Below are 23,821 nucleotides of genomic sequence, written 5' to 3' on the forward strand. Positions count from 1 at the left end.
CAATAATGCTGCCGCCTCGCCAGCCTCGCGTCTTCGCTCGGCTGGCTCGTTGGCAATCATTTCTGTTTCTGGTTCAAAAGAAAAGGTTGGAAGCAAATGTGGGTGAAAAGTGAAATTTACTGTCTATCATTGTAAATATTAGAAAATCAAGGCAATACTGTCTTAATGAAAACATTAACAATTCCCTCTTTATCAAATGAGACAAACGGGAACGAGTTTTGAGTGATATAACTGAGACAAGACTGCCACCGTCATTTTGGATATTTTAGTCACGTGCTAGGCAACGTATAATCAATAACAAGATGGAATTTCATTTCAGGCCTATTAATCAATTTTGTGGTGTATAACTTTCGCATTTTAGTACGTAATGTGTATTTTGAATCTTCAAATTGTCTTGAAACTTAAAAGAAAATTTTTCTTTAAAAAACTCACTGAAAATCGGTAGCTAAAATTGTTTGTTTAGGTGTTATTTGATTTTCGTGTTAACTTGTAATTTCGTTAGTCGCCGGCTCTTTTGTTGCTTCACACAGGGAAAACACACGATACGAAACGTAATGATCGATTTTGTCCTCAATCTCACGCCGTAACAGAAAAAGCTTTTGAACCGTCTGTAAACTCCGAGCGCTTCGCAGTAAGTGATATTTTCAATGAATCCTCGGATTGTTTTCAAGTTAAAGGATTGTAAATTACAATTTTATGAAAAACGAAGGTTGTTCTGTATTTTAGTGTGAATCTTTGCATGCCTGCAAGCGAATGCCATTCCCAACAGCTTATCTACAACTCACTCTTGCGCATGCGCGCAATTCACGAGTTAAAAACACTATTTTCATTAGCACTGAGAAGTATTTACAATAAATTATAGCTGACTGCCACAGAAGTAGTATTTCATATTCTTTCTCATAATTGTAGGCATTTGTGTCCTAAAATGTAAATAGTGTTACAATGTATCTTCATTACATGAACAGGAGGTTTTCCGTGATATCCAGAATTATCAAGGGCAAGGTAAGCATTATCAGCTGAAGCTAAAGGCTGAAACCCACAATGCTTACTGAGACATTGCTAGTTGTGGATATCATGAAGAACCATGTTCAATAATTTTTACTAATGTACTGATATGTCAAAGAAAATATTCAACAGCACTAAAGGACTTAATACCTCAGTAGTGATAACTTGCTCTTTTCCATGGGTTGTGTTGTTTTTGTTTCCTTGAGTACTCTTGAAAACTTGCCTGGCTAATTTTTCTGGCCTTTTTCCTTTCTCTGCAGGAGTATTATCTTCTTCAATTTTCCTCTCTAACAAGACATATTGAGTCATCATTTTCATGTCAGTTGCCCAGTTCAAGCTATGTGACTGCACTCTCCATACGACAAATAACCTCTGTAGCTTTGTGATGGTGTTCTACACATGAGAAAATATCCAGAATTATCAGCAGCCCACAGAATAGGACTTGAGACTTAGTATTATAATAATACATTTCATTTTATGGTTTTGCAGATAATATTGTATCATACTTTTCATGTTTTTCTTAATGGTGACATGAATAGTGAAACAGTGATTTAATTCACAGTGTCATGAAATGAAGCCCAAAAAACTGCTTTACGGTCTGTAAAATATGTTTCCAAAACACCTGCTTGGACATTCAAGTGGGATATGTTTGTATATACGTGATCAATTGCAGTTTTGTTGTCAGTTGTACAAGTTGATATCAACTGCTTGTAACCTTCATCTCTTACTAGTAAATATACCATGGTCTCCTCTCTGTCTCAATAAGTCAATTTATATTAGAGTCTCAAACAATAGTACTGTTGTCAAATAAAATAGTATTTAATACTTCAGAGATTGCTTCACAAAACTATCTAACAGACACCTTTGGAGAGCAATATATATTTAAGATTGTCCAGTTCTCACGAGTCATAACCTTTATCACAGTAATTTCAATACCATGTATATTGTGACAGTAGGGATATCCAGGTTTGGGATCTTACTTTACACAGCTGTACCACCATAGGGCCTAACTAATGCATTACTGGAGTTGATTATCACTTCAGAAGAGAATGTAACCACTGATGTCATACATGTCATTAGGATTTTGAGAACTAAATCTTGTTTCTGAAAAAATTTTTTATATCAAAACTGAAATAATTAAGATCTTTACGCTAGTCTGGATGTGTTTATGAATAGCTAGATCTTGCATTCAGATAACACAAACCTGTTATGTGCTAAAGTGGTGATATACAAAGCTTAAGTTTTGCAATTGTTCTTAATCGCTCCATTTCTATCTTAACATCGGGATGGACAACAATTTTGTCTTCACAGAGGTCAGTTATATATAACCCTTCAAAAGTAGCAACTCTAATTGGTCCCACATAATGAACGTGTGGAATAGTTTTTGTAGTGTTGAAGTTGACATTTATTTTAGTTTCAGTATCACCCTGAGATCTATGAATTGTTTTCGCTGCTGCAGGATGTATTATATAATAAGCTGAGTTATGCACGCATTCTGATTGGTTCTCACAGTATGATCTACTGGAGAACAGACGTATAGATGACGTCATCATTAAAACTTTTTTAAATTCTTTATTATATAAAACAAATAGATTCCAAGTTGCCGTGCGTCCGTTCAGTAATAGATCACAGGGACGTCAAAATGTAGTAAGAACACATTCGGCTGCGCCTCATGTGCCACTTTTTTGTTCTTACCACATTTTGACGTCATCTATGATGTATTACTGAACAGACGCACGGTAACTTGGAATCTATTTGTTAAATGGAAACTGTTTCCTAGCAACTTGTTTCTATCTGCTGCAAATTATACAGTGTCAGGTTTTATTGAGGTCCATGCATTTTCAATGCCTTGAATATATAAAATTTCTGTTTTTAATTCTAGTTCTAGGACCAACATCCAAGTGGTCAAACTTTACCCTTACTATACCTGAAGGTTGTTTTGTTTATGTAGTTCAACAAATTTAATAACATTTCCAGCACCATAAGTCATGTCATCTTCAGTTCGTATATTCATGGCAAGTTCAGTTCTTTCACCTTCAGCAAGACATAGGTTCTAGGCCAACTGTTTAGTTTTTCTTGGATCATTAGGTAGTTGTCACAATATTTTTTCTCTTAGCTCAGCACAGTTAGCTCCAATAACACTGCCTTGAGCTTTAATTCTGTATTTGTTTCCTGTAGCTGCATTGTGAACTCTTTCATTACATTCATCTACCTTTGCATTTTGCATAAATAAATGAGGTGCATCAATTGGGTCGTTTATGTCATCTTGTTTAATTCTCTCTTTCAATGTTGCAATGTCACCGGGTGTGTGTTTACCTTCTCATAACCTATTAAGCAACTCAGTGAAGAACTTGCTTTCTCTTTGATGCATGATTTCATTAAGTTCAAAAATTGTAAAGTGTTGTTGCCAAAGATTAGGAACAAGAGCTGCATAATCTAAATTTTTGAGGTCTTTAAAAACATAACTATCCATGACAGGTTCTAACTGGAACCAATCACCAATAGCAATAATGCTTACACCTCCAAAATCATCTTTACAACCTTTAATATCTTTAACCCTACTAGTGATTTGTATGGCAAACACATTGTTTCCTACCATTAAGATCTCATCCACAAAAATTACTTTTACCGTAATTTCCAGCCGTTTACCCGCGGGTAATCTGTTGGTTTTGCATTGAACGCGCGCCACAGCGGGTAATAGGGAGATGCGGGTTATGTGACAATCTTAAAATCTACTCAAATTAATCTACTCTCAAATTAATTTTATTGTAGTAAGCGTGCCACAAAGCGGCACGAAAACATGATGCCGACTCGAGTTTATTTCACGCATAATTAGTTGCGTGACGAACAAATTATTATCGGCATGCGTGAAAACAAAACCTTGATGGTGACGAAAATAATCCAAAGATATCCGGTGCATCAGCAACAAATTTCCATTTGACACTAGCTTGAGCTAAAGAGAATTTTCCCGTTTTAAGGGACTTATTAGCCTCAATAGAACCGAAGATATCTATTTTTTTCAGAAATCTCCGACCCAGCTTTCTTACAACAAATCAACATGGCGCTGAACGACCGCTCGCACAAAATGTGGCCACAAATTCGCATTCTGTCAATTATGAAATGTTGAGATTTGGGCATGGGCCGCTACTGTTTTTACTGTATAATTTTATCAATAAAGAACATGCTAATATTGACACAGAATTGTGCACGCGTCTGAATTTCTTCGACCTTTAAACTCGACAAAGAAGCTTTAAAGCTTTCGAAAGTTAGATTAGACAACTTTTAAACGACTGAAATGTATCATCTTAATGTCACGTTTTCGCCACCAAAAAGTTCAATAACATAACGTGCGGGTTATCCACCAGTGCGGGTAATCTGTTGACTTTTTTTTCGCCGTATGCAATAATCGGCCGGTGCGGGCAATTGGCCGTGCGGGTAAAAGGCCGGAAATTGCGGTACTCCTCCAAATTGAGTTCTTAAGGTGTTAAGTCTACTTGAATCTGTTTGTTTGAAGCTGTTTGTAATTTCCCAATGACTGATTGGCAGGAACAGCAAGTGTACTGTGAATAGTATTGCCTTTAATGGTATAGGCAGCATTCTCAGTTGGCCCCTAGCAATATAACTTTGATTTGATGAAAATCATCACCAGCTTTAGTATTATAATACTTGAGGGCTGCCTGATTCAATGCCTTTGTTAAGTGTGATTTTCCGACACCAGCTCCACCAGTAAGAAAGCAGTAAACGGGGCTTTCTGATGCTTTAATTTGATAAAAGAATTTTTTTTGGTCTTCATTTAAAGTCTGGACCATTTGGCGATAATCATCATCTGGTAACTCATTCAATATCAGTGGTTCATTATTAAATGATGTTGATGGAATACCAAGATCACTGGACAGGTCATAGTTTTCATTAAAGATTACTTGTCTGGAACTTTTCCTCATTGATAGCTGAAGAACTATGTAAACTGCTTCCTGAGCACTTATTTCAACACTGTTTAAACTTTTATTTCCAATGTCTCTTACTAGTTGTTTTATGCTAGAATTGCCCTCCCTTGCCTCATCACATGCCTTTTGTGGAAGCTGATTCATTCCCTTTATGATACAATAATAAATAAATAAATAATATATAATAAAGTGTCTTTATTGTTCAAAAGATAAAATTACATATCTTATGTTACATTAAAAAAAGGATGTAAATAAGCTTAGGTGTATCTAAATAAGATAAGTATATACGTGGAAACAAATACAAAAGTCTAATACAGGAAGTACACTTTTACAAAGCTACATTGTACTTAAAAACAATTCTATTAAAAAATGTATTCTTAAAACGGTTTGTGCGAATGGCGGGCATGACAGGGGATTTATTTCTCAAATTATACCTCGTGATCTTGGTCTCAGGGAAGTAGGCTCTAAGAGGATGGCTCAGGATAGTTGAAACCTTGCGACAAATTTTGTGATCTTGCGTTTTAAGTAAGTCACCTATCACTAATTTCTTAGATATGTAACTACGTTTAAAACAACGATCTAAAAACTGCTGGGCTATAGTTAGCTCTGACTCAGAGGCCCCATGCACAGATAGAGCATAAGTAATATTAGGTAGGACAATGGAATTAAATAAAACATCTACTTCTGCTTGGCTACATCCTTCTTTGCGGAGGCATCTGATAACGTATAAACATTTATTAGCTTTACCTAACTTTTCTTTTAGGTGAGTACTGAATTTGCAGTTCGGCTGAAACGTGAGACCAAGAATGGTTATTGTACTAGTCTGAGGTATGCCAAAAATACTTTTGTAGGCCTCAGCAGTGTGACCTTTTTTATACATAATAAGCTCTTTACATTTAGTAGAATTTGAATTCATTCTATTTTGGCTTGCCCACTGTAAAAACTGATTTATTAAGTCTACAGAGTGATCTTTATAATAATATACCGGAGCAATAATCGTACAGTCATCAGCGTATTTGAAACCAAGTGTCTCGTTCCCTAATTTAATTTCCAGATCGTTAAGAAATATATTGAACAAATAAGGTCCTGAAACACTACCCTGGGTTGTGCCCTTGTTAACTGTTTTCCAATTACAGACATGATTCCCGAAAATAACTCTTTGTTTTCTATCTCGCAAAAAACCTAACCACCAGTTTATGATATACGGGTTAAGTGGTAGACTCTTAAGTTTCTCAGCAAGGAGTTGATGGCTCACAGAGTCAAAGGCCTTACTGAAATCCATCGCGAACATCCGCACTACCTTGCACTTGGGATCATCAAGAAACTTGCAGATCTTATTCTGTATAAGTAGCAGAGCATCTGTGCAGCTCCCTCCTTCTCTATACGCGAATTGACTATTCAACAGCTGTTCTTCTACCGGCCTTTGGGCGTGAATCTTATAGACTGCCTTTTCCAGGGCTCTTGCTATTACAGGGGTTACGTTGATCCCCCGGAAGTCCCCTCTTGCCACTGGAACATCAACTTTTGGCAGTGGGTTTATACTTGCCCTTTTCCACGATCTAGGCCATTGGTGCGTAGCGAGAGACAAATTCCATAGCTTAGTAATGATTGGAGTGAAGATCTCCGCATGGTCTTTCCACACCCAATACGGAATTTGGTCAGGACCAGTTGCAGTCTTCTTTAGAGTACTCAGTGAGTTCCATACATATCGTTCACTAATTTCCGGGACTTTCACCTCAGGACCAATTTCAAGTAACGCGGGCTCAACGTAATCGCCATCCGTACACAGGTCACCGAAATACTCGTTCAAATCTTGAGCGGTCTCTCTATCCAGCGAAACGTTTGTGGACCGCCGGCGTTGAGATATCAAGTCTACGTTTTTCCACCATTCTCTGCTCCCCATTTTGCCCTCCAGAAGCATCCTTCTGTTTTCGCCAATAACCTTCAACACAATGTACATTACATAAGCATAAACATCTAGGAAAAATTGTATATGCATATTTGCTCTCCATGCACTTAGACAGGCACTGTTATAGTTGCTTACTCTTAGTTCATTTGGATTCCTCTTCAAAAATATGGTAGGAGAATGAAGACTTGATCGGATAACAAGATAGTAGTTTTGTTCAGTAATGCTGAGATTAGTCAGTAATTGATCAAAGGAGATATCTTCACCTTCCTTCATGTCATTAAAATGTTTACTGATGTTTTTCCATTTATCTTTATGTTTTCTAACCTCAGTTTCAGGCATATCATTCTCAAGGGGTTATAATGTTTGTCGACTTCATAGGTGGTTGTGGAAAATTGAACCTACATTCTGCCTTTGACTTTTTACAACAAGTTTGGGAGTGCCTATGAATCTGTCTATTTACAAGGAGCCCCAGTTCTGGATCATTATTTGGCATTTTGCATGTAATTATTTCATCAATAAACGATGTGACCTGATCATCACCATCACATTCATACACTGGTGTATCTTCAAGCCAAATTAGCATATGAATGTGACGTGAGCCTCTATGCTGATACCCTACTCTGTAAAAACCAGTCTGCCATTTTTCCTAAAGGAAAAGCATTGCTCATTAAAAAGTGCCTTAAAAACTGATTTAATTGATAATCAAAATGCTATGCATAAGTTACTGGGTCACTCTGGATCAGCCTAGACTATTCCTCCCAGTTCAAATTCTCCAATTCAGAATCAGAATATTCTTTATCATCAACAAGCTTGCCAAGTATTCTAAGGAGTTGTATCCACTTTGTTTCAGCTGATGAAAAACTACAAAATAAAGTAGCAGGTCCGAGTTGTCTAATCATTGCAAAGATATCTTTTTTGGCCTACTCAAAATAAGGAGGTGAACCACAAAGAGCTCTTAAGAATTTGTAGCCTTTATCAAGATGAACTAGTCTTTCCAGTGCATCTTCTTCCTTTAAGTGACCATCTGCCAAATTCCTGTTGTTTCCCTTGCATTTTCTCAAAGCTACTTTTGATTTCCCCAGAAGAATCTTCATTTGCAATTTTTTAGTTTTGAAAAAAAAATTCTCAATACACATAGCTGCCATTCGATCTGATTGTCTTAATTCTGATTTGCAAATATCACTGTAATGAACATCGACTGGTCTATCATCATTCTCTGGCCTTTTTTGACCAACAAATATCCCTGGATAAGCTAACTCTTCAGAATATTTATTTAGAGTGGCATCTAAGACTGTTGTGTCTGTGTGAAATCCTTAAATACGGCCTTGAAAACCTCCAGCAAGTCTCAGAATTATACGGATACGACTCTCTTAACTTGTTGAGTTGCATGATACTAGACGTGGACAATATTCACTCGGTTGTGCATCTCAAAGATCCGCACAGTGTTGAGCTACGCGAGAAACTCTGGAAATGCAGCCAAGGAAGGCTTAAAGAGGACAACCCTTTGGGCGGCGTACCACTTTACAAATCCGAAGTCTTCATATGCTGTACCCGAACGTGCCATGATCCTGTCAGCCATACCAGTAATTCAACCGTTCCCAACTGTACCGATGGCACCGCAGAGCCTACAGAAGATGAGGGACTAGGTGCAAGCATTTGGCGCTGCGGTACGTCAGCGTTCTGTCAGACAAGAGACAATAATGGAAAGAGCTGGAACTCTCCCATCGTACCTCTATCAGAGAGAAATTCAGCCGGGTGAACCGGTCAACCTCTAACGCTCTAACCTCAAGGAGCAGCAAGAGAAAGACGAAGAGGAAGATGGGATGTTAGAGTACGATTCCCTAAGCAGTGATGTTAGCGAAATTCCATCTTTACAACGAAAAGCAAATTTTCACCTCGAAAGAGTTTCTCGCTTCGGACGAAGTGTTCGCTTCAACAGCAGAATTGTGTTTAGTTAATTTTTCTTTATTTTCCTTGTTATGGAACTGTGGGATTGCCGTCACATTTTATTTTTTTATGCTTTTGTTGACATTTCTATTCGTTTCTTTAATACTGATCTTACTGATACTGAATACGCTTTTCCGTGATCAAAGTTAAACAGAAGGAAGTGGTGAGTGACTAGCGTACGTTATTCGTGAAAAACTTCGAAAACTTCTAAAATGAACAATAACATCGATTTGGTGAAAAAAGCTTACGCTTGACGGTGAGTAAAGACTTCAACGGATCAATAATGGTCAAGAAAATCATCACCTACCGATAAGGCCCCTTTAAAGACTGCAAATATATGAAAATCATATATATATATATATATATATATATATGTCAACTGCGGTTGAAGAAATGATTATGAAAGTGACATTATGAATACTACTTAACTAGTAGTGAAAATAAGACCTGAAAAAAATGCAGGATCGTACGGGATTTGAACCCATCACCTCTGCGATACCGGTACAGCGTTCTCCAAACTGAGCTAGCAAGCCAACTATAATGTTGGTTTTAAATAAATCCTCCAAGTGGTGAATAAATGACTGCAAATATATGAAAATCATATTAATGTGAACTGCGGTTGAAGAAACGAATATGACAGCGATCCTCACAGTTATGAATACCACTCAACTAGTAGGCCCTTTTAAGTTGAGGTATTGGACTAAGAAAAAAATTATGAACGGGATCGGAATTTGCCGGTATAAACCATCGGGATTACGGGATTGAGAGAAAATTTTAGTCGGGATCGCGGGATTAAAGAACCCTATTGGAGACCCTCTTTAAATACCAGGGTGCAAACATCAATGAGAACGTAAATATATATGATGACGGTCAATTGCATGGATGAGAAACAACTATACACTGTGTTATCTCGTACCAGAAAGTTTGAGTACGTTCATCTGAACTTTAAAGAGCTAAACAATAGATACATTACTAGAGTATAACCAGTATTAGAACTAACAAATAGTAAGTTTAATAGTCTATATAATAATGGTAAGATATATAAGATTATGTTTAATGACGGTAGAGTATATGTAGGTTCAACATGTGAAGAACTAAATCCAAGGTTAAGCTGGCATTTGTCCAACAAAAAGAGCCAGGTAAACAAGAACAGGAAGAATAACCCGAAGATTGAACTTAATGTTACAGCTCCTTCATCTGATAAGGAATCTCTTGAGAATGTAGAAAGTTGTTACATCAATAAGTATGCTATTAAATACAAGAATAAACTAATAAACACTAGATCAGGCATTAGATCAAATCCACTACAGTAGAGAGCACAAAAGATGAGGGACTGACAAAATATCAAATGAGAAACATCATGTTATACACCTTTATTTAATATCTTTAGTAGATTCTTTATTCTTTTACCCAATTTATTTGTGGCCATTTCCTTTACCAATATGTTTGTGAAGAAGAAAGTGCCGGATTGGCATGTCGATTAGCGCGCGCGCGCTGAGACATTTAAATTTGACCAGTTCGTAAGCAAGTTACCCGTACGATTTCTCGCGTGTATATTTTTCAGTTTTAGTCGTATTTTAGAGGTTTTTGTCGCTGAGTTTGTATTTTAAGCCGTTACCGTTTTATCGTCGTTTTACCGATTAAACGTGCCTGCTTTTAAAGGAGATTTTAGCTATTGCTTCCGAACCGTTATTATTCTTCAATATCTGAAGAATAATATACTATAATTACATTAGATAAAAACCACATATGCCTTCCAGATGATAAAAATGTAGAGTCCTGTAGTCGTAACTGGTTTCTTGTTAAGTAAAAAGTGACACTGTACATTTAGGTCGGTAATTAAAGAAATAGACTGCACTTTCAATCTGTTAGGTGGCATAATAACCCAAGTATGATGTTGGGATATCATTGATAAGGGTGTAATCATTAATTGAAGGCGAAGAATTTAATTGTGGGATATTATTGATAAGGGTGTCAATCATGAGCTGAAGGCGAGGAATTTAGTTACAAACTTTTGAGTCTTTTAGCCACATCCAAAGTGGGTTCATTCACCAGTGAGAGATAGAGGTGAGGTCTTCCATTTCCTTTCATAGACTAGTTGTGAATTTAGCAAAAAATGAAAATAACTAGAATAAATGATAGGTTTTGATCAATTAAAGTGCATTTTGTTTCTTAGTCGGTTTATATTGAATAATAAACCAAGAAAATATAATTTGTAACTATTGATCAAGTGGGAAGGTTAAACAGGAAAATATCTGACATACGAACCGTACCATCCAATTGAGAGCCGCACTTATTTGTGTGGGGCCCAACCTAAGTCGGCCAATCTTCTTCCATTTCACATTTTTTGTTGGCCAAACATTAGGCTTAGTGGCTTTGTTAGCCCTGCCTGTACCATTACGTGTGGCCTTCACGTGGGGATTTCGCCATAATTTTTTTTTATAGAATCCAAGGGGCTGGGCAGTGCCTTTGATAATTTAGAGATATTTTAATTCAAGTTAGCTTCTCTTTATCTGGTCATTTCAATACCAGAGGAAAAATGAATAATTTTGTATCATTGAAATCTTTTTATCAAAATTCTATAGTAGGCTAGTACAAGTGGTAACTAGAAAAGGCACGGCTTGGTTGCTTAAATTTCAGGCTTGATTGCTTAAATTTCAGAATCTAAATGCTAAGGCTCTCAATCTGACACCGTTGATTATAATTTGCACAACTATCTTCGTACTTCATCACGAGGCTTTCCAATAACTTTCCATTGGTTACAATGTCCTAATCAATGTACCTATCTCTTTAATATTTAAGTTTAGGCCAGTTCTGGAACATGCTGAAGTGTGTTAGGAGTGCCCATTATGTTTTGTGAAAACTGTTATCGGCATTCAGCAATATAATAAATATTCTATAACGATTAAGTATGTTCAAAGATAGCGGCCTGACAATTAAGTTATAATCTTCTTTTAAATTGAAAAATAAGAGATTCTTGGTTTTGAGCTCCACTGTCTTACATTCTACGTCTTAAATAAAACTTAAGAGAAAGGTAAGTTTTCATTTAGCAAACTTTGCCAATTTTTTAACATATGGGAGCTAAATTATGAATTTGAAATGACTGGTACTCACTTACTCTTAATGACGTATCTCACTGTAGAGTCTGTTGCTCAGTGGAAGAGCGACGCGGCGCGGAATCAAAAGGTCGAGGGGACTCAGATGTTTCTCACCATTTTTCTGTCCTACACTCTTGACATAATGAAAAAAAAACCTTTCTTTAGTAATACCCATTCTTGCTAAGGTACGGCAGCATTTTGTTTGGACACAACGATTCCTTATAACATCAACACCGCAATTACCATATGTGCTTGAAATCTACACTCGGTCTTCCGCAGTAGTCCTCAGTCCTGGCACTGAATGCACAGGCAGCCCAAGCCCACACTTTGAATGCTTTATGAATGAACGTAGCCCATCTATCATCGTGTTTAAAGGCAGTGGTTAAGAGAGTTTGTCTCTACCTCTAGAAAAAAAGTTAAAGTCATATCATCATTCATGATGCAAGGATCAAATTTCGAGGCATATTGTGTGGGAAATGAGAGGGTTAAATAGTCCCGTCGAAAATTTCTTTCATTCATCGAAAACACATGGGAATGAAATTAATTTTCCTTGAGTTCACAATTGAATATTTTTAAGAAGAAAATCCCACTTTTACTGTTTTGATTTGACTCAGCAAAGAAGAATTCTATTAATACAAACCTTCCATTAATTTGTGAAACAAACCTGTTAAGCTTTGGGTCAGGCGACTGCTGATAACGAAAATCCTTTTCATTCAGTTGTATCTTTCTTTTATTATCGATACAAATTGATTATAGTTACGATCTAAAAAATTAAAAGTAGTTCATGAATCAATGTTATATTAAACTTACAACTAATATAAAGTAACTGAAAGTTAGGGTGTCTCTTGAGAACTTTGCGGTGATTGATGTACAGTTTTACAATCATGATTTAGCTGCTTAAATAAAGTTTCTTCATTACTCTTTTAAAAGTTAGATAGTGATGAAGAAGGAGGGCACGAGTAGATTTTTTTTTTATAAACTATTTTGAATCCTGTTTACTAATGAATAAAGAGTGACAAGGGTTTGATTCACGTCAGCTAACTAGCTGTGCTTATCATTAGTTCCAGAAGCATTGAGCGACCAAGATGAGATTCTGGTCTTGATAGGATGATAGCCCATCGAAAGTTATCCCCCCTTCATTTTTTCAGGTTTCCTTGCAGTTGGTTGGTGCTCATTTTGCACACCTTATTGGAGAGAGGCACTGAAAGTCAGGGCACAGACCTAGTCATTTCCATCCAGAGTCCAGCGCGCTAGGTACTGGGCCCTGCGTCTCCCTGAGCAGGCATGCAGATGCCGTCCTCTACTGATCCTCACACCGTTGTTTGTTGTTTCAGCTACTCTCTGATTATCTCCTTTGAACCTTGAATATTCAAACCATGCAGTTACAACAAACGTCAACGCATTTTGAACCAGCGTAGCAATCAAACTTTTGCTAAGAAAAACCTGTGCAACTGCAAACAAAACTAGAACGTGAATACCGTAATACCGGTAATATGCATGCAAACATATCAGCATGCCAATGACTGGGAACACTTCAATTTATCCCATACAGAGACCATATAATGCAGAAAGCTGAAATTGAGTGTAAAAAAGGTTGAAATTGAGTGGAGAAAGTTGAAACAAGATTGATCAACAGGAAAGTCGCGGAAGCACAAATAAGCAAAATGACGGACAGGTTAGGAGAAAGCAACAAGTTGAAAGTTTTAATTCGGATTTGAAGGAGAGTGCTAAGAATGAAACACCCAACAAAGCACAAAAAACTGGCTAAATATCTGGACGTCTTGGGCACCAAAAATGGAGATATATTGCAAAGGTAATGAAACGGAGGAACCGCTGGCCCTGGAAAAAAAACTCCCTCGGAGTTTACGCCACAGTTCGTAAGAAAGACGGAGATTCAATTATTTTGTGTAATGGTTACTACTATTAAGCGAATTCTAACTGAGGAAGAGTCCAAACACTTAGTTATTCCTTACAGAAAGTTTAAAAGCTCAAAGCAAATTCTTGCCGAAAAATTCCGACGACTCCGGTAACAACACAAAGCAAGCGGCTGCACCAGTGAACTATAAATACGGCTATGAGGAAAACAGCGTCAAATTTTGGCATGTATATTTTAATAAGTAATCATATGTTTTTTTTCACGTGCGATTGATTTTGAATACTGTCTTTCCTTGAATAAGAGCCCGGGCGCTCATTTAAAATTTCGACTAAAAGGGGAAAAGGGCGAGGGAGGGGGCGCTCTTTTTTAAGGGAGATGCTTAACTGAGGGGATCGATGAAACTACAGGGGAATCCCGATAACTCAAACCCTTGTTACTCAGTACGCTAATTCAAACCAAAATCGCTTTTCCCTGGATTTCCGTCGTACATTTATTGCAAATCTACCCTAAGTAAAGAAAATCCTCACTAACTCGAACCTCCCGCTAACTTCAAGCAGTTTTTGTTTCCCTTCAGATCATTCGCTGCAACGTTTATACCCTCGATGAGACGAACCACGTCGAAACACTTCTGTGCATGTCAATACGAGACAATTCAAAACAAACATTGTATTGCGGTCCAAACATTTACGTTACTTTGTGATTTCTGCAGTTACTTAGTGTTCCATCGTCACTCAACTTCTCTATAATTAAATTTGATTGAATTGTGCAGTGTCTGAATTGAAAAAAAAACACCGTTTTTCCCTTATTTCTCGAACCTTTTCCAATTTTCCTTAATGGTTCGAGTTATTTGGACTCGATTGTCATTGATTTTTTCAAAAGAAATCCTGACACTGATTTCTGACTTTATTTAAAAGTGATTGAAGCTTACCCGTAACACCTTACATTTGACATCAGCCGCGTTGGCTAGTGGTGGATATTATTTACCGAGCCGCGAAGCGGTTGCGTAAATTTTCATCCCCGGCCACGGACACTACATACTCAAAGACTGAGATAATATGCCACAAAAGACGATTTAACCTCTTTTATTCCTTGAACGATTAGAATATTTTCGGGCGCAAATCCCGCGCGAGTTGCTCGAAGATGAAAAGCAAAGGATATTCGGAGTTTGAACAGCCAATCAGAGCGCGCCTTCAGGGCTATCCACTGTTTTAGTTATAATATACTAAAAAATAATATTTGTGAAACAAACCGTTATACTGCGGCGGGCGAATGTTGATAAAATAGGCTCTTGTATTCGTTTATCTTTCTTTAATAGTGGGTAGAAAAATTGATTAGTTACAATCTAAAATCTAAGACAGTTCATGAATTTCACAATTTTATGACTTTTATATTTTAATAGACTTAAAATAAACTGACAGTGATTCTGCAGTGATTGATCCACAGTTTTACAATCATGAGTAAGCGATAAAAACAACGGTTCTTCTAAATATAAAATTATTACATAAATATTAGGTGGTGTTGAGGGAGGGGTACCAAAGTAAATATGACAACAAAGAGTGATAAGGGTATGGGTTAAGTCTGCTAACTACCTGTAATTATCATCAGTTTCTGAAGTATAAAGCAAAGTAGGAAAGGATGCTTGTCTGCATGGGATTTTATACCATTTCAAGATGTATTTAACTGTTCCTGCAAGGGTACTTCCTCCTCTCTTGCAGGCCCTTTATTACCTTCTCCTTTAACTCCCTTATTTGATTTCTTAAGAATATTCATATACCCAAACCATGCAGTAACAACAAATGTCAAAGTATTCTGAATCAAAGTTGAAATAAAACTCTCACTAAGAATAGCCTGAGCAACCACAAACAAAACTAGCATAAACAACACAAATGCAAAAAGGACGGCTACAATCAAAAAGCAAGACATAAAAAATACAAATGTTTCTTTCTTTTTTCCAGAGGAACAAAAATTTTCAGGATAAACACAATACAGCTCTGAAGCTAAGAAGAAAAATGTAGCACATAGAGCAATAACAGCCACTAAAACAGTAATACCCCAAAATGGTTCTGTTATCATACCCAGCAAAATCCATAGCAAATGATGACATGCTATGAATACTGCCGGATAAAGTACAACACCAGAAAAAAAGTTTTGGGTAGGCATTATCCCATGGCCCTTAGTTAAGTCTAGGTTATTGAAAAACTTCCATTTGGTATGTACACACATACACCAAATCACACGTCGGAGAAGCACAAACCATACAGATACAAAAAACACCCAGACATAGCTGTCTTGTCTATTTTCAACATCAGTTGCTGATACCCATGTGTATATATTAACAAAATGTCCCCCTACAAAAAGGAGTGAAGAAAGAAGCATAGCTGCTGCAATCTTACTCTGATAATCCTTGTTGCTGTCCCATGATTGCAGCTTCACTATTATCCATTGTGATGAAAAAGTACTCATGATGAGGCTGATAAGTAATAAGCTCCAACACACACCATGTAGCAACTGTTTTACCCCAGGAAACTGTGGAGCTTTCCCATGCCCTGGGATCACACACTCAACTGTGTTCAATCTTGGATCAGAAACTAATGGAGTGACTGCTATATCCTGCAACTACAAAACAATATTAAAAATCATTATAGTGCAGACATAAGTATTTAACTGCATTAATAGTACACCTTACCTATAAAAAAACATACAAGTCAGCACATCACAGTGTTGTAAAAGTGAATAGCACTTGAGATCGGGTTCAAAAAAAGAGGAAATCCATGTTTACCTGTGATTTAACACTCTTGCATGTTTGCAAACAAGAGTTACCTTTTCAGCAGAGTGGGTTGAGATGGGATTCTTTGTGTACCTAATGTTTTCATTTTTGTAACAGGAAAAGAGCATAACATTCAATCAAACAAACAAAAATATTGTATTACATCACCTTAAGAAAAAGAAAAAAAACCTGGACTCGCACAGGTAGTTTGTGGTCTTTTCTCTATATATTGTCTTAATACTTCTGAGCAAAAATAAAATGCATCAGTGCCACGCTTACTGTAGCCTCCTTCACAGCTGTTGCTTGGTCTTGTCACATAATGCAAGATACATACCCTAATGTGGCAATCTGATTGGTGCAAGCACCATACCACTTTACATGCCAACATAGGGTAATTTTTTACATAAAAAAATTTAATTCAATTAGGTTTACAGAAGTCTCAAGTTTTCCCTTTCTCCACTTTCGTTTCCAAGTACAGATTTCTCTGAACGCTACATTTCCTTTCTTTGCACAGCTTGGAGACATTTTAATTTTTGTTTCTTAATCTGAAATTAAATTTGGAACAAAGATTGAGACGTTTTTAATTTCACGCATTTGTTTGCTCCAGAGCTCGACATTTGTATCGAATTTTATTCAATTCATGAGCCTGGAAAGGCTCGAAACGGATTAGGCGCAAGTTGTCAAATCTTACACTGTTATACAGTTGACATCGAGACATAGTAATGAAAACGGCAAGTTTTGTCTTTGTTTGTTTCACTGCAGTGCGCTGAAGTCATCTCGTTCAGCTCGGAGGTAAATGACTCGCCAATAACTTAGAGCTTGCTAATCAGGATACGTGGAAAAACATATATAGTTCACTGCTTACCATGAAAATAACAAAGCCTATTTGATTTTTTCGAGAATCACTTTTGTGATAAGTCATCACGCTCTCAATTTGATGGTAAAATATGACGGAACAACTTTTAAAAGCGAGGAAAATTTCGTAAACGTCCCCGAAAGACTTTTGGAGATTGCGGGGGTACAGATGTCTATCAACATTGCTACTTTCAAAAAACTTAAGTCATAGAAGTTAAAATGACGACACGAATCCGCGAGTGGAGGTTTTAGGGTCTCATTGCGGCATTTACGTCAAATTGCACTACACACTAAAACTCAACTACAAGGTTAAATCAAAAAAGCAAAACGCAACACAGAACAGAATGATCATTTACCGTGGAAAGGAAGTATATCGTTGTATCTTGTCTGTTGACGGTAGAGCCATTGCAAAATTGTGGCAATGTTATGTGCAATTTACTTTCTCTTCTGTTTGGATAAATCGCTCCCAGGGAAAACCAGTTCATGGAGGACAGGCTAATTCCTCCGCTGACGTACAAGCACGACATACTCCACTTAAATTTCCTGATTTCAAATGTCGTTGATCGAGAAAAATTTTGCTCTAAAGTGCTCGAACTGTTACTTCCATTTGACTTTTCGCCAGCTATCTTCAGGAATTTCACCGTGATGTCGATCAGCAAAGATGGGCGATCCACAGAAGGATAAACAGCCTTCGATATGTTAAAATAATTGTCAAAAGGAGGCTGAGAAGACGACAAATACTTTTGTATTTGTTCGTCGCGTTCTATGCAGGTTCCAAGAACGTACTCAAAACGCAACAGAACGATCGCAAAGATGGCATTGAGCTTGATACACAATGAACGTGGAACCATGATGACTTCCTCAGTGGCACAGAAACAGCACAGGGTTGGTCTCCTAGAAATGATTGACTTGGAACCGAAAGAGGTTAATTATGCTGAAATAAAGCTAGGAACCAGCTAGGATGGCTAGGATGGGATGACGGGTCGCACATGCGTAACTGTAGACCGACTACTACTTCCGCTAACTTCCGCTATGCGCGTAAGACCTTCGGAATGTGATTGGACGGAACTGTGGTATGCACATTCGGAGATTTAGCCAAACCTTGATCTAAACCTCTGCGAGAGGTTTGTAACAATCACCATTTGTGTTTCACATGGCCGTTCCTCAACAGGAGCAAAAGCGTGGACTCTTTCAGCAAGCGATGGATTATACCAAAGAGCCAAGCCCCAAGAAGGGTATCTTTGCAGTAAGGGAAGTTGTTCATAGAGACATCCCTACAATTTACAGAACAAGAGGAATGGCTTGTGCCGTTGAAGTTGAAGGGAGGTTACGTTTGCTAACTTGGCAAGGTGTAATCAATGAACACGATCAAGCTAAGCCAATTATAGAATTGCATCGGTGTTCGAAAAAATTTTCTCCCGACCGGACAAAGTACCGGCTCGAAAAGTCACAGGTAAAGCAAACTGGCAGTTTCTCGTTCATTTCAGTAATACAAAGAGGTGCACCCACGCCACAAGAGGATTATACAATTTTTAAGTGGAAAGTTCCAGGAGATGATGAAAAGTGGAAAGATGTCTTGGCGCTCTCTTTCATCGGATGCAAAGATGTCGTGAAATTTGGATTCACGTACGACAAGGGAAAGCACGAACTTAATTCTCCTGAGAAGAAAGAATGTTTTTTTGAGAAATTTTCCATCCTTGGATCCCCAATCATTACAGACGACTTACACGTCATTGGTGTAGTAGGAGAGGATTCTGATGGACGACTTTGTCCCTACTTCTTAACAGAGACAGAAGTTGGTAGGTAAATATGGCTGAAAACAGGAAGTCTAAAAAAGTTAGTTCTGTTGTGTCGATTGCGGCCCTCATCTCTTATATGCAATTGAAAAATCTGAAAGTCTTACAAGAAATGTTGATTTTCAAACTCTTGATTAGTTAAATTAAAACTTTCTTCCATGAATGCGCTCTAAGATGAGATCAGCAAGGTCGCCATGTGGTAAGAGGAGATAAACTATGGGGGCTGAAGTTGTAACATTAGTTGCCGAATTTTTGAGCTGAAGTGTTCGTATTATATCGTGTCTATGATTTTAATTTTTAGGGAGTGCTTTGTCATTTGTGTGTTGAACATTTCAGATGCCTTCTCCCCTTGGTTATTGTAGTGTTATACCTTGAGATATCACCCGAGTCTTCAAAATGAAACGAGCTAGTTTATTTTTCTGGCCTTTGAACTAAGTAGCAAGCATTTCAATATTTGAGGTTGTCAAATGGTTACTGTGTGTGTGCTTATAGTTGAACAGTTTTAAAAGTCAAGATTGTTGTTTGAAGTAGTTAAAAAAGCAGACACTAACCATCCTCTCTGTAGATATTTGATTAACACCTGCAACCAAAAAAGCAGGACACTCCAGACCAAGAAAAAAAAAAGGACTGGAGACTCAGATTAAAGAGAATATTATGCTTGTTTTTGTTCTTGGAAAAAAATGAGATGTATGGAGGAATTTCAACAATGTTACTCTGTAAAATACCAACAGTACAACATTGACAGTACAGATAGTTGGCAATTGCAGACAAAACACAGAGAGGGCTTTTAACTTCCTCTGAGCTTTATTCCCAAATTAATAAAACAAGTCAAATGTACTTTAAATCCTATTTAGTTTATTTGTAAAACACAATTTTTAGTGTAGATTCAATAATGATCCTTCTTTTTTCATAAATGGTGTGTGTGGAACAGAATATCAAGACAAGGAACCTGGTAAGGGTGAGACTGGCAATGTTCCAGATATCCCAGATGCCCCTGGTATGTAATTTCAATGTGTGTAATTTAATTGTACATTAAAATCAATCCATCAATTTTTAATTTTTGTACAAGCTGCTGTAACTACACGTATCATACAATTTGTGTAGGATGCACGAATCAATTGAAGTCCCAGTCCCTCACATCTTCCTTGCTATTTTGAATGGTATATAATCTAGAGGTGTGTTTACTATAAACTGCCGCTTATTAAAGGGCCCCCCCTCCAGTAATTCAAGGCCTCCTACTGGTTACTATAAGGTCCATCTATTTGTATTAAAAAGAAATACATGCAATTATAATCCCCTACAGATATAACCTGTGCCACACTCCTAAAGCCTTCTCTCTCTTTCACTCCTGAGAAATAGGAACTCTTTTACTGCTTCAAACAGAATATTTGAAAAATTATTGCAGTTTTTGTGCTCTGGTAGTAAGCGTACTTACCAGTAGAGATGTGCCCCTGATCCATTTTTATGATAAAGTTTGGTTTGGTCTACACTCACCTGGATGATCAAACTACACTATTACATTTGGAAAATTGGAAGTAAAGCATTGGGAATTTATCAGATTCTTTATTACATCTTGTGTTTCTCCCTACTACATTTTGTTAAATAAGCCCTGACCCAACCCCTCCTTCACCCCCTCATACCTTCAAAGTTTCAGAGCCCATGGCTTGTGAGCAGCAGTTTGTGGTAATAATTTGCATGTGAAAGGTGCAAATTTGAAAAGTGAGAATGAACAAATGAGAGCACAAATCTGAATAATGGAATGCAGCCACTGGATATGTTTAAAAGAAATCAAATTTTACTGAATGTACAGTTAAAGTTTAGAACAAGTCCAGCTATGAGGCCAGCAAATAAGTCTAAGCTGAATAATGGAGCTTTTAGTAAACTATCTGTTGGGAGGGAAATAAATTCATGTAATGTTTGGCACCAGGGTAGTATAAGCTTTCTTGGTCTGTCTGAGACTGACGCATGGGTCACCATGCAACTACATAATCTTGAAGGAAAAATCTAACAAGATATATTTTTGTTTTACAGTTAATGGTGCAAATTGAATTCTTTCCAACAGCTTTCTTATATTGATTGTATTTTTTTTTCTGTCTATAATCACAGGTATGCATGCATGCATGACATGTATATATTATCACTAAATTTAAAAAAGAAAACATGTTTAACCATGAAGGGGGAAAATACTGAAAGTAGTTCTTGTTCATCAGCATGGCTCAATTAATCCATGATGGCTTGAGAATGAAAGGTCACATATGCATTAATATTGTATTAGTTATAGGTTTTTTATTATCTTTTACAGAATAAATGTTTGTTTTCTTTAGGTGCTCTAAGAGAAACCACCAAGAATGTTAAAAAGTTCGAAGATGCAACCAATGAAAGTAAATTCAAGAGCAAAGGAGTTCCTACAATTGAACTAAGAGATAAATTACAGGAAGCTGCATCAGACAGAGGCTTAATTGTTTCTGGTAATCATGGAGGGGGAAATTGTTTGTTCCATGCTTTATCAGAACAACTGGAAATTGTTCTAAAAATTCAAATTCCACATGACAAATTAAGGGAAACATTAGTTCAATACCTCGAAAAGAACCCAAAAATAGTAAGTTTTGTTTGGTATTTATAAGTAGTATCAAAAACTGTCAATTGCTCACTCAGTTACATAATCAAATCTGACATTTCTTAACCTTTTCCAGAGTGCCCTGTAGGCCACCACATTTTTTGTTGAACCAAACAGACTCCTATTGAAACCGTATACATTATCTAAGAGTTGATAAATCTACCCTGCTTGGTAATTCTGTTCTTATCTGCCTGGTTCTGATTTTACAGGAACACATCAAGGGTTCAGTTTCAACTTTACTTAAACCATGGCTTGATAGAGTGAACTGTGAATATTCATCTTTCATTTGATATATTTAATGCTTTTTTTTAAGTTTCACTCATTCAGTTGTTCTGTGAATGTTACACATGTTTCAGGGATCTATAGCAGCCATTGTGTGAAAGGTTTAAAATAGATAATGATGTTAAATACAAAAGAATTAAACTTGTGTTTTATCTTGGCCCTAAAATTCCATTAAGTTAAGTTTGCTTGTCATTTGATAGTTGCACTGAAAGGAAGTTTATGAGTTGAGACAAGCATAATAAGAAAATTTGTTTCATTTACCTGAACTTTAATCAGGTAATAAAGTTATGATTTTTTGGCCATTAGTTAACTCATTTATCTGTGAGGAGCTTTGATCTAAGCTTTTTTGAAGTATGATTTAGGTATTTTGTGGAGACAGCTAGTACCTGCATATTTACCTGTGTATAATACATGCCCATGTATAATGTACACCCCTATTTTTAACAAAATTGTTGAGAAAAAAAGTTTGCACAGCAAAAAAGACATATTTGTCAAATCTTCTCACAACTGTTTATTGAGATAACAAGAAGAAGAAATTTACTTTATCATTGTCATCAATATCTTTTTGGTGCCTAGTAATTCATGACTGGTAACGAAGCCCATGAAAAACTTACAAACAACTTTGAGATTTTCCTAGTACTGATAATGTACTACCATAACATGAATTCTCTCATTCCTGTTTGGCAGATTATTATATAGTTTTCTTGTCCAGATTCAGCAGCGTGGTTTCCATTTTGCTCAGGTCTGCAAATTTCTGATCACTCATACAATACAGTGTGATCATTAAATGTTTATCTCATCAGCTGTCTCTTAAATACTCTACTAAATTTGTTCATGGATCAAAATGGAAAAAGTTGTTCGTTGGTTGATTAATTTTTAACTTGAGCTAATATAGACCAATTAAAACAAAGTTTTTGTTTTTAATGTTTTAAGCAAATTACATGCACGACAAACAGTAAGACCCATGTATAATATGCAATTTTGATTTCCTGTTTTTGCAATGCTTACTCTAATCCTATATAAACCTAATTTATTGATTCTTCTTGCAGGATGATGGAACTCATCTGTTCGACCTGTTAGATAATGATCAACGTAGCCATTTTGATCAATGGAATGCGTACCTAACAAATATGCAAAAGGATGGTGTTTGGGGTGACGAAAATGTAATCTTAGCAGCAGCATACCTCTATAATGTCCCTATTAATGTGATCAGTGTGTTACATAATCAGATAGCAAAGGTAAACACTTTTGGACCAAAATGTGAAGTACAAAGTGGAAATCCAATTTGGCTAGGGCACATACATGATGAGCATTTTGTCAGCCTTCGTAAAGGTACAGCATTCATAAAGTTCATTACAATGCATATAGATCTTTTGTAGGTGACTGGTGTCCTAACTGATTGCCAACTGAAGGGTTTCTTATTATCTAAAAACTGTGAGGCATTAGAACTCTGACCAGAATAGGATGGTAAAATAACCGTACTAGGACAAAATTTATATGTTTGTTGCCTGGCTGCTATCGTTAATATTCATTTTTAATGCCATTTTAGAATTTTCCTCATTTGTTTTTTTTCTTAACCTAATTTGTATGTCAAAATGAAAAGTAGATTCTTAAGGAAGATTTCCTTGTGTGTATTTTAAGTTAGTCATGAGAAGACATCCTTCAGTACTGAATCAGTTCCTACTCTGGCATCTATTGGGAAAAGTTAAAGAGGTCACCTATTGT

At 36.8% G+C, this 23,821-nt stretch overlaps 2 protein-coding genes across 2 annotated transcripts; one reads left to right on the plus strand and one right to left on the minus strand.

Annotated features, from left to right (window-relative positions):
* Window positions 1-15,081: 15,081 nt before the first annotated feature.
* On the minus strand, window positions 15,082-18,376 carry LOC136283121 (uncharacterized). Its single transcript, XM_066171435.1, has 2 exons — window positions 17,758-18,376; window positions 15,082-16,395 (listed from the first exon to the last, which is right to left on the minus strand). Exons 1-2 carry the CDS (start codon window positions 18,250-18,252, stop codon window positions 15,445-15,447), a joined length of 1,446 nt encoding a protein of 481 aa, XP_066027532.1. The 5' UTR covers window positions 18,253-18,376; the 3' UTR covers window positions 15,082-15,444.
* Window positions 18,377-18,448: 72 nt separating this feature from the next.
* LOC136283122 (uncharacterized) lies at window positions 18,449-23,735 on the plus strand. The gene is made up of 4 exons (XM_066171436.1): window positions 18,449-19,200; window positions 20,129-20,194; window positions 21,522-21,796; window positions 23,146-23,735. Exons 1-4 carry the CDS (start codon window positions 18,555-18,557, stop codon window positions 23,473-23,475), a joined length of 1,317 nt encoding a protein of 438 aa, XP_066027533.1. The 5' UTR covers window positions 18,449-18,554; the 3' UTR covers window positions 23,476-23,735.
* Window positions 23,736-23,821: the final 86 nt, after the last annotated feature.

This window comes from Pocillopora verrucosa, chromosome 8 (genome assembly GCF_036669915.1).
Source record: "Pocillopora verrucosa isolate sample1 chromosome 8, ASM3666991v2, whole genome shotgun sequence".
Lineage (NCBI taxonomy): Eukaryota > Metazoa > Cnidaria > Anthozoa > Scleractinia > Pocilloporidae > Pocillopora > Pocillopora verrucosa.